Source organism: Octopus sinensis, linkage group LG28 (genome assembly GCF_006345805.1).
Source record: "Octopus sinensis linkage group LG28, ASM634580v1, whole genome shotgun sequence".
NCBI lineage: Eukaryota > Metazoa > Mollusca > Cephalopoda > Octopoda > Octopodidae > Octopus > Octopus sinensis.
The window spans coordinates 6,497,416-6,509,915 of NC_043024.1; the positions used below are offsets into that span (position 1 = coordinate 6,497,416).

Sequence of the window (12,500 nt, forward strand, 5' to 3'; positions counted from 1 at the left end):
GGTGACTTATATTGGTGCTACATAAAAAGCATCCATTCCAAATGTGGTTGGCATTTGGAAGGGCATCCAGGTGTACAAACCCTGACAAAATGGACACAGTAGCCTGGGGTAGATTTTCTACCTGGCTGGCTCCTCTCAACTGTCCTACCCATGCATGCGTAGAAGATGGCAGTTAAACAATGACGATGATGATGACAATATTGAACACACAGACACAAGGTATGTGTTTTGACAGTTTGTGTCTGTGTGTTCGATATTGTTTATTTCCCTCGGACTGCTTCTCATTCATATTTGAATATACACATACATATATAATTATATATATATATATATATATATATATATCTTTATATATATAAAACTGAGACTCTGTGTGTGTGTGTCTGTCTGTCTGTCTGTCTGTGTGTTTCCCTAAGACTTGAGAACTACACAACCAATTTCATTCAAATTTTACACATGCCTTACTTAGGGTCCATGTAGTTTCATGGGCAAAAACAATGTTCAACTTCTTGCCTAGAGCGGGCCCATAGCAATAACATATCTTCTCCACTATTTCAGTATTACGTATTAAAAGTGAAACAAAAATATTTCTCTATTTTATGTCAGATACTTTCACTTTAACAATAAAAATTAGAGATAATAATAACAATTGAATTATATGTAGTAAGTAATAATTAAAATCAAACTAAAGTATAATATAATCATAACATAATAAAAGTAAAAATAGCAATTGGTATAAAATTGCAACAATGACTTGAACTTGAATAAGTGGTTTCACATGAATGGGAATAAATTAGAAATAAAATTAGTGTGCAGAAATGGAATAGTCCAGGTGGATAATAAAAAATTAAATTAAAGAAAAGACTATTGTCTATAAAGTATACAATGTAGAGAAAAAAGAAGAGCTAACAATTCCAGTCTGTTATATATTTTGAGTATTGTTATCACTAGCGATATCAAGATATAACTTTGTATTTTGCATTTTATGTGTAGATGTGTATATATATAGATGTACATGTAATATGTATACATATATATACACATATATACATGCACTAGCATACACTATGACCCGGCAACGACGGGTCTTTAATGCTAGCATATATATATATATAATTTATTTTATTTGCTAAAATAATCCGAAACCTAGGTATGACCGTAAATAATAACGAAGTAAAAGTTTTTATTTTTCATTCCCTTCGAAAATTGCTCTTAAAATGTAGTTTTGACTGCTTTTTCTAGTGTGTAAAAATTACCTATTAAAGGTAGTTTTCTCTTGTATTTAAATGTACACTATTTCATATATATATATATATATAATAGAAATATTAAAATTACTAAGTCTCTCTAAAAGAGAACAATGGCAGCGTTCCCGGAAAATAATAGTTATCGCCATACTAATATGGCATTCTTATAAAAATAAGAATAAAGCTGTCCGCTTATTAGCTCCATGAGGCCATCGCCTTAAGTTAGCTATTTGATACACAAACTGTATCCATATAACCTTCGAACAAGGGAGGTCAGTCACTCCACACTACTTGACCGACAGCTACAGACGCGTTTCGGGGTATTGAAAAACGCGTCTGTAGCTGTCGATCAAGTAGTGTGGAGCGACTGACCTCCCTTGTTCGAAGGTTATATGGATACAGTTTGTGTATCAAATAGCTAACTTAAGGCGATGGCCTCATGGAGCTAATAAGCGGACAGCTTTATTCTTATTTTTATAAGAATGCCATATTAGTATGGCGATAACTATTATATATATATATATATACACATACACACACACACAATGACATCACCTCACCCCACTCGCTGCTACTCACCAAAGACACTGTTGTTGTAAATTTTGACATTCCGGCAAACAGGTTTCATGCCAGCAATATAGAAACCAAACCTGAATGAGAAAAGGAAGAACGAACCTGGCATGAGCAACAACTGAGAGTAGTAGTAGTAGTAGCGGTAGTAGTAGTAGTAGTAGTAGTAGTAGTAGTAGTAGTAGTAGTAGTAGTAGTAGTAGTAGTAGTAGTGTAGTGGTGGTGGTGGTGGTGGTGGTGGTGTGGCCCATTTGGAGATAGTCAATAAACACAATGCCTTTTGCATCCCGAAAACAAGAGGTGCCATCACCTTCCTTGCAGATGAAATGACCTTAGTCATTATTTGGTGGAGTAGTTGAGGAGGGGTGTTTCCACTGCATGGATTGTCCCTTTGTTTCTGGCTCAAAGTAATGATCCCAACCCACATCCTGAGTTGGGAAATTTTCAAGGGAACCAGCTGGACCTGCCTCAAACAATGCCCGATTTTCCCATGATGTGATCAGCCTGATACACTTTTAAATAGGTGTCAGAAGACATGGCACCCACCAAGCAGAATCCTTCATCATGCCAAGTTCCTTGTGCAGAATATTCCCAACTCTGTCACTGGATATGCTTATAGAGCATCGTCCCCTAATATAACAAGCATGTCAGCATGAATGTTGTTAGAAACAAGAGATTTTCAAGAGATGTGGCTACTATATAGTGGTGAGCATGATCAATGTTTTTTGCTCATTGGTGACAACAGCAGGACGTCCAGACTTTGGGTCTTCTGTAAGACTCTCCTTTCCTAGATTCAGTACCCCATTTTTTGCATTGTTGATCAAGCCAGAGCATTGTCCCCTAATATAACGAGCATGTCAGCATGAATGCTGTTGTTAACTAAACTCTGTTTTTTTTTTTTGCAGGTACTTGGTAACACCACAATGCCAAAGTTGCTTGATTTTCAAGAGAAATGGTTACTATATATTTTGAAATCATCTTTGAACAGTCAGAAGTCAGTTTACCTGGAAAGAAACAATACAGTTATTAACAAGAACGGTTGAAATGAATGCATTCAAGGTTTCACAGCTCTAGCATCACTCCTTCACAATCAACCAATGAACTTTTCAGCGCATCTTTGTGTGTATGTCTTTTATCTTTTAATTGTTTCAGTCATCAGACTATGGCCATGCTGGAGCACTGCTTCGAAGAATTTTAAGTCAAATGAATCAGTCCCAGTATATTATATTTTCAAAATCTGGAACTTATTTTATTGGTCTCTTATGCCGAACCACTAAATTATGCAGATATAAACATACCGGCACTGGTTGTCAAGCAGCAGTGGGGGACAAACACAGACACACACATCTATACGACAGGCTTCTTTCAGTTTCCTTTTACCACATCCACTCAGAAGGCTTTGGTTGGCCTGAGGCTATAGTAGAAGACATTTGTCCAAAATACCATCAGCAGGATTGAACCCAGAAACATGTGATTGGGAAGCATTCCTTTAAGTGTGAGTATGACCTGCCCACCACAACAAAATTGAGATCTTAAAAACATGATGCCTCATAAAAGGCATTGGTTTGGGTGTTGGCACCACGTAAAAAGCACTTGGGACACTCTGTTGAGTGGTTGATGTTAAGAAGGAGATCCAGCAGTGGAGACCAAACCAAAACAGAATACGAAACTTGGTGCAACCTCTGACCTTGCCAGTTCCTGTCAAACTGTCAAAATCCATGCCAGTTTAGTGGTAGCTAGATAATTGAATGATCTCCCTTGCAAGAAAGATTATAGAGTAACCTCCCTTTTCTAAGTTTCTCAAAGTATCTGTATCATGAGACGTGATTCTTAATTATTCAAGAAGTTTAGCATTTCTCTTGCAAGTTTCTAGAATGTCTAGCTTTCCATTAATAAAAACAGCTTGCTAACAACCCAGCTCTTCATTTCTTAGTTGATTAGACTTAGAGCCATTCATGTCATTGCTATGTCCATCTATTTCTCTATGCCACATGACTGAAAACCTCCACTTAGCTGTTATTTCTACATTTCCTATCTCTGAACTTTCTTGCATAGATTACTTCATTCAACTAGATTCTACATTTTGATTCTATGTACCATCATCAACCAGTAAATTAAATATATTTTTATGTAGTAAATATATAGATCTTGAATTTAATCTTTCATCTCTTTATGAACTATTGTTATAACATACACGCAACCACATCAACACCTTGTACTGACTATATATAACCACTACACCAGCATAGAAAATGGGCATTAAAATGTGATGATGAGGATGATGATGGTATCTGTGAGCATGCATCCTTTGTGTATGTGTGCACCTGTGATATGCAATTCTGAAGAACCCTATTCAACATGTAATATTAGAATTAACCTGAATGACACATGGACAGTAATCAATAGTTCCATATATTATCATATAATGTTTGTTCTGCATTATGATGAAACAATTGCAAACCAAAGTAGTAAAATAACTTGCTCAAGAAGGACTTAACAGAAAAGATAAAGACTACAGAATTCATTCACAGGCTGAGATGGAGACCCTATGATAAGAAAAGGGAATCTTTTTATTCTTTACACAAGTGAGTAGAGGTAGGAGTGGTAGCCAGCCTTTATAAAACCAATCTAAGGAGAATGGTAGTATGACCTAGTTCCCCAGAACTACAACTAGCCATTGTCAGCTGTGGTTGTAGTTTATCTTCAAGCTATTTTTAGAAAGGAATCCAAACAACACACATGCTGACAAACATGAAGACATAAAAGCATGCTGCTATCTCATTCTGTAAGCAATTCTCCATCCATTAGGATGCGAATGAATATTTGTCATTTTTTGCCCTGAAGAGATTTTTACCTTTCAAAATGCATAATGCAATCTTAATTGCAAAATATGAATGAAGATAAGAACCTGAAATGTACATTGGCGATATGAAACTAACTATTATATAAATACACTGATTTTTACTGTGTTCAAACTCTCTATTTTCCTTATATTATATATCAGCCAAAATTGTGAGGATGATCCGGTTCTTGACTGAAGATAAAAGGCTTCAAATGACCCATCCTTGTTTATTTGTATCGTCTTTCTGGATGTCTTGTCCCTTTTTGTATCACCGGATGTTTTGTATTCTTGTCCCATTTTGTATTATATATATATATATATGAGAGGTTTTGGTATCCAGAAGACCCAAAAGGTAGGTAAGGCTATGTAAGTGCAATGGCAAGACTTTGTTAAGCTCCTGGTTCAATAATAGCATGAGTGATGAGTCAAAGGCAGGTCGTGTGTGAGCGTGTATATGTTAAATAAAATGAGATAACAAGGCCAAGGTAATGTGGTATTTCTATGGCATTTATAAATAGCATGGTGGTCTTACAGCTGTTTCAGGGAAATAAAAGATATTCCATCATCAGAGATGAGATATAAGAGCTTGCTTTGGCCTTGTTACCTTATCTTATTTAACACACACACATGTATATATATATATATATATATTATATATATATATATATATATATATATATATATATATATAATATATACTTTATATATTACTCTACCACTGGCATTTGAGTACTCTTTTTTCCACCTTGTTTTACATTTATGTGTTTACTCCGGTATATATATATATATATTTATATGCACAGACTTTTTCCATGCTGGTAGGGATTGGAAGAGACACTGGGACAATGTTCTCTGGTCAGATGCTGCTTCTATCACCAACCTTTGTTTTTACCTGTTTTCCAAGTAACGTTTTATTGAACAGCCAAGCCTGCACCTAGAGAAACAGAGAGAAGAGGCAGCAAATGTCTGTGAGTTAGAGCTCGAAGAGCATGTGTGACTTAATGCCACCCAATCAAGTGCACATGGTGAGCAGTTAATTAGCATAATAGGGGAAATAGTTCTGTGAGCTATGCTTAGTTGGGCTGTCTCACTTTTTGCAAACGAGAGGGGTGTACTTGATCAAAGCTAACCTGGGTTCCTCAATAACATAAAAAAACCATAACAATAACATCAACATCGGTAACAATAACAACAAAAGCAACAACAAAACAGCAGCAGTAGTAACAACATCAACAACATACCGGATTTTCGGTTCCTCGTTTGATGCTGGGCCAACTATCAAGAATCGGAGAGGACTTCCCACTATGTTGAACACAACAGGTAGACGTACAACATCCAGGTCCCCAGTCTGCTTGGCCCGCACAGGGACAACAATAGTAATAACAGCAGCAGCAACAGAAACAGCACGGAAAGAAATAGGGGCAGGAAAAGAAAAACAGAAAACTGACTCAGAATAATGAAGCAATATAAGTGAAGGTAAAAGATGAAAGCCATCACACTGCAGAATTAAGATGGATGGGTGGTTGAACAGTAAGAGAATGAATATAGGAGGGAGGGGAAGGAAGGGGATGGGGAGGGAGGAAAGGAAGGAGAGAAGGGAGAAAGGGGGACAGATATATAGGTGACAGGATGGATTAATGTATGGATTAAGAGGGGGTGATTGACCAGGTGGGTGTCTATGAATTTGTGGATTGGTAAGAATACAGGTGTCTCTCACATGCACACACATCATCATCATCATCTCATCATCACTATGTTAATGTCCGCTTTTCCGTGCTTGCATAGGCTGGATGGTGTTTATATGGCCAGATGCCCTTCCGGTCCCCAACCCTCAACTGTTTCTAATATTACCCCATGGCCATTCACATGTTTCACAGAAAACAGAATGTGAACAACACCACTTGTATGACAGTGACGCTCATTTACAACCAGCACACGATAAGACAGCACACACACACACACACACACGTTTATGTGTACCTGTGCCAGGCAAAAGGCACCTGTGTAGGTGTCACGTGTAAAGTAGCTGTGCTGGTGTCATATGTAATGCATTTGTGCCAGTGCCTTGTATAAAGCACCCAGCAGACTCTGTAAAGTGGTTGGTATTAGGAAGGGCATCCAGCTGTAGAAACCATGGCCAGAACAGACAACTGGAGCCTGGTGCAGCTCTGTGGCTGGCCAGCTCCTGTCAAGCCATCCAACTCATGCCAGCATGAAAAACAGATGTAAAATGATGATGATGATGACTATATATATATATATATATATATATATGCACACAGACATGTAGGAAGTAAATAGACATCTTTAATTGTCAAAATTTCTGATCTAAGCATCTTAATATGTTTTCAGCGGTATAGAATTTACAATGTAATTATTCTTTTCCATTCCAGGTGCCATTATATTAAACATTTGCGAAGAGTAACCATGCCTTGCACAAAATATTCAGCACAACTGTCAGATTTTCAAAGAGGTCGTATTGTTGGGCAATCTGACGCTGGTCTTAGCCAGGGAAAAATTGCTGAAAATCTCCAAATTCCTCTTGCTACTTTTAATAGAATTATAGTGCAATTCAAAAGCCAAGAAAAAGAATCAACAGATTCTCGTCCCAGCTGACCTGGGCTCTCGGAAAGGAAGCTTCACTGTTTGAAGACAATTGTGGTAAACGAACCCCGTTCGAAGGCTTCTGGCATTGCAAAACAGCTAGAAGGTAGTCCAAGAACGTGTGTTAAATATCTGCATAAGTTTGAGTATTATGGACGAGCAGCTAGAAGAAGACCTCACCTTCAATCAAATAATATCAAATAAAAGATTTTGAAAAATGAAAGGTGTCTATTTACTTCCTGTATGTCTCTCTTTCTCTCTTTTTACTCTTTTACTTGTTCCTGTCATGTGACTGTGGCCATGCTGGAGCACTGCCTTTAGTCGAGCAAATCGACCCCGGGACTTATACTTTGTAAGCCTAGTACTTATTCTATCGGTCTCTTTTGCCGAACCGCTAAGTGACGGGGACGTAAACACACCAGCATCGGTTGTCAAGCAATGCTAGGGGGACAAACACAGACACACAAACACACACACACACATATATATATGCATATATATACATATATACGACAGGCTTCTTTCAGTTTCAGTCTACCAAATCCACTCGGCCCAGGGCTATAGCAGAAGACACTTGCCCAAGATGCCACGCAGTGGGACTGAACCTGGAACCATGTGGTTGGTTAGCAAGCTACTTACCACACAGCCACTCCTGCGCCTATGTCTGTGTATATATATATGAAGATGCAGCATGAAATTTCGTCAGTAAACAGGTCGTGGTTTCAAAGCAACAAAAATATTTTGACACAAATTGAATTTATATGTGGAAGTTAATCCAATGGTTTTTTGTGTGTTTCTTAAATGGCTTATAAACCACCATCCACTGTGCAATTGTTTTTGTTTCAGCGCATGATATCAGATCAAGTCACTTGCTATGCAAGTACATCTCCATAATATGTATATATAAATATTCTTTTACGTTTTTACATGCTGCAGTCATTTGACTGCGGCCATGATGGAGCACCACCTTGAAGGGTTTTAGTCGAACAAATCAATCCCAGGACTTATTTCTTAAAGCCTAGTACTTATTCTATCAGTCTCTTTTTGCCAAACCACTAAGTTATGAGGATGTAAACACCAACACTGGTTGTCAAGTGGTGAGATGAGTTGGGGAGACAAACAGACACAAAGACATGCACACACACACACACGGTGGGCTTCTTTCAGTTTCCGTCTACCAAATCCACTCACAAGGCTTTGGTCAGCCTGATGCTATAGTAGAAAACACTTGCCCAAGGTACCACGCTGTGGGACTGAACCCGGAACCATTTAACCCTTTCGTTACTGAATTTATTTTGAGATGCTCAGTGTTTCTTCCAATTATGTTAAATATAACAAAGAATTAAGTAAAATAACATCGTTATCATTAAGCTAGAGTTAGGGACATAAATTGTGACTAAGGTTTCGTGGAAGGTTTTAATTCAGAACTTTTGAAAACCAGACATTTGTACTAAAGAGCCAGAGCCGGTTTCAGCCGGGTTGGTAACGAAAGGGTTAAGGTACAATATATGGGTTTATGTAATCCAATGGTAATCAAAAGAAAAAGCTCCTTTAGTGGACCACATGATAAACTAATATCCAGGGATGTAATGTAGAGAGCCTTATGCAGTTGAAATCCAGAAAATCAAATCAGTGTTCATTATTTCAACATGGTTGAAGGCATAGGAGCGGCTGTGTGGTAAGTAGCTTACTTACGAACTACATGGTTCTGGGTTCAGTTCCACTGCATGGCACCCTGGGCAAGTGTCTTCTACTATAGTCTTGGGCCGACCAAAGCCTTGTGAGTAGATTTGGTAGACGGAAACTGAAAGAAACCCATCGTATATATGTGTGTATATATATATATATATATATGTGTGTGTGTGTGTGTGTGTGTGTTTGTTGTGTCTGTGTTTGCCCCCCTAACAACTGATGCTGGTGTGTTTATGTCCCCGTAACTTAGCAGTTCTGCAAAAAGAGACTGATAGAATAAGTACTAGGCTTACAACGAGTAAGTCCTGGGGTTGATTTGCTCAACTAAAGGCAGAGCTCCAGCATGGCCACAGTCAAATGACTGAAACAAGTAAAAGAGTAAGGTTGTTCCATACTATTTTTTAACCCCAGGAGAACACCTTCTCCAGCTGTTTAATGACATAATACCTGTGTCCGATATATTGTGAGCAAGGGAGTGAACCCCTACCTAGTCTAGTGATTTGACAGAACCAATGGACCATCCAGATGTCAAGGTGTTTGCCCTTCCTCAGTACCGGACACCTGTCTACTTTGCTTATTGCAAGATCATCAGCTGAATGTTGTTTGTTTTTCTGTAGATTGCAAGTTAGGGTGGACGACTGCCATCTCTAGCGGACAGGTGTCCAGTACTGAGGAAGGGCAAACACCCTGACACCTGGATGGTCTACTGGTTCTGTCAAATCACTAGATGGTAGGGGTTCACTCTCTTGCTCACAATATATCGGACACAGGTATTGTGTCATTAAACAGCTGGGGGAGGTGTCTTCCTGGGGTTAAAAAAAATAGTAGTAACATTATTCTGTATAGAACAGCCATGTTGAATTGGCAACAAACATTACTTTCTGGTAGTTACAAGCTGCACCACTTAGAGAGATTTTAGAATTAATTGTTATTTCATTAGGAGTATACAGAATATCAAGAAATATATATGTACATATATATATATATATATAACAAATTAAAAAGGGTGGCTTATTAGCAATTAGAAGCTAAAGGCAAAATTAAAAGAGGCTAATAAGCCACCATTTTTAATTTGTCGTTTACTCTTTTACCATTTTGGAAATCAGAACATGTTTCCAATGGTTTTTCTTATAAGACTGACAGAGGTAGTTGAGTTTAACCCAAGGCGTTAAGAGCCGCTGATGAGGATTAATTAAGATGGTCTACATCAGAATACAAAATCACGATTCGGCTGTGTACACTGGGAACTTACCTCCCTTTGTTAGTCACTGTGTTTGTAGCTTTGAGTTAGTTTAACTCTTATCTTTAGCAAAAGCAGTGCTAGGCAGTACCCTCTCACTTTTGTAGCCTCTACTGATTTTGCTTATGTATATATATATATATATATCATCATCATCATCATCATCGTTTAACGTCCACTTTCCATGCTAGCATGGGTTGGACGATTTGACTGAGGATTGGCGAACCAGATGGCTGCACAAGGACCAGTCTGGCAATGGTCATGCTCAAATGGTGCTTTTTATGTGCCACCTGCACAGGAGCCAGTCCAGCGGCACTGGCAATGACCTCACTCAAATGTTTTTTCACATGCAACCAGCACAAGTGCTAGTAAGGTGACGCAGGTAACGATCACGCCCGAATGGTGCTTTTTACGTGCCACCAGCACAGAGGCCAGTTTGTTGCTCTGGCAAGATATATGTATATGGGTTTCTCTCAGTTTCTGTCAATCAGATTCACTCATATGGCATTGGTCAGCCTTGGACTGTAGTAGAAAACACTTGCTTAAAGTGCCATAGAGTGGGACTCTGTTGAGAATTTTCCTAATCAAGAACTTAGTCTTGTTATGATTCTGCAGCAGAATGAAAATGAGTGATACAAAAAGTGGGGTTAGAGTTGACTCCTTTGCATTAAAGAGTTCCTCACTGCCTCCAAAATGAATGTAAACAATGTTAGTATGATTCTCGTGATATCCTGCATTTCAGGACTGGCTGATCAATCCGGTTCCATGTGGTGTTGTATAAAAAGGAATTTAAGGTTTAATAATGGATTGGAACAGGCTAAAAACAATTACTTTGAATTGAATGGGGCTGGCATTTATTATTTTAATAACTGCTACACTAAACTTTTTCTGTTACATGTTAACTGCTAAACCATGAAACCTAATTAGCATAGCTAGTGGTAAGGCAATTGGCGAGATGCAGTCCATCCCCCTCCAACTCCCAGGCGACACTTTCATGGCAGTGATAGTTTTGGGGTCTGCTGTATGAACTTATATAGTACTGAGGGTCCAAAGAGATGGGGTGACTAACTCAAGAGCTGCCCTGAGTGACATATTCTCATGGTGCCACTATAAAACCCATGTTTCCCCACATGCATGGTGAGTCAAATATTACACAAAGCCGATGTTTAACCCCTGACCTGGTCAAATCCACTAAAGTCTTACCTTACAGAGCAAGTTGTCTCTGTAGTTACCCCACATACTTGAAATGAGGGTGATCTTGACGATGACGTAGCTGAGTGCAGGTAGCTTACCACTGAGTGGCTCAATTAGTAAACCAGCTCCGTTGATCTGTGTTGGATCTGGCAGTAAAAAAAAAAAAGAAAGAATAAAAAAAATATAGGCACAGGTGTGGCTGTGTGGTAAGAAGTTTGCTTCTTAATTACATGGTTCTGGGTTCAATCCTACTGCATTGCACCTTGGGTAGGTAGGTGTCTTCTACTATAGCCTCAGGTTGACCAAAGCCTTGTGAGTGGATTTGGTAGATGGAAACTGAAAGAAGCCCACCGTGTGTGTGTATGTGTGTGTGTGTGTGTGTGTGTGTGTGCGCGCATGCGGATGTCTAGGTGTTTGTGTTTGTCCCTCACTACCACTTGACAACCGGTGTTGGTGTGTTTATATCCCTGTAACTTAGCGGTTCAGCAAAAGAGACTTATAGAATAAATACTAGGCTTTAAAACAAAATAAGTCCTAGTAGATATTTTGTTTGACCAAAAACCCTTCAACGTGGTGCCCCAGCATGACCACAGTCAAACGACTGAAACAAGTAATAAGATTGGTGGAATCAGTTAAGAATTGGACAAAACAGATAAGGAACAATGAACAGTTTGGTACTGAAATTGATATCTCAAAGCTGAGAGGACTATGGTTAATCATCATCATCATCGTTATCATCGTTATCATCATTATCATCATCATCATCGTTATCATCATTATCATCATCATCATCGTTATCATCATTATCATCATCATCATCATTTAACATCTGCTTTCCATGGGTTGAATGATCTAACTGATGACTGGGAAGCCAGGAGGCTGCACCAGGCTCCAATCTGATCTGGCAATGTTTCTACAGCTGGATGCCCTTCCAAATGCCAACCACTCTGAGAGTGTAGTGGATGATTTGTACTTGCCACCAGCACAGGGGCCAGTCAGGTGGGCCTGGCATTGATTGCATTCGGATAGTGCTTTTTACATGCCACTGGCACGGGAACCAGTTAGGGGGCACTGGCATTGACCATGTTTAGATGGTGTTCTTTATGTGCCA

The 12,500-nt window shown here is 38.8% G+C and overlaps 1 protein-coding gene across 1 annotated transcript in view; it reads right to left on the reverse strand.

Moving 5' to 3' along the window:
• The window catches only part of LOC115225645 (deleted in lung and esophageal cancer protein 1-like), a 125,259-nt gene that overhangs the window by 35,266 nt on the left and 77,493 nt on the right, over window positions 1-12,500 (reverse strand). Inside the window, exons 26-28 of the mRNA XM_036514506.1 lie at window positions 11,399-11,535; window positions 5,901-6,007; window positions 1,827-1,897 (exon numbers count right to left, since the gene is read on the reverse strand). Coding sequence (XP_036370399.1) covers window positions 1,827-1,897; window positions 5,901-6,007; window positions 11,399-11,535 — 315 coding nt within the window. The remainder of the gene's footprint in view (window positions 1-1,826; window positions 1,898-5,900; window positions 6,008-11,398; window positions 11,536-12,500) is intronic.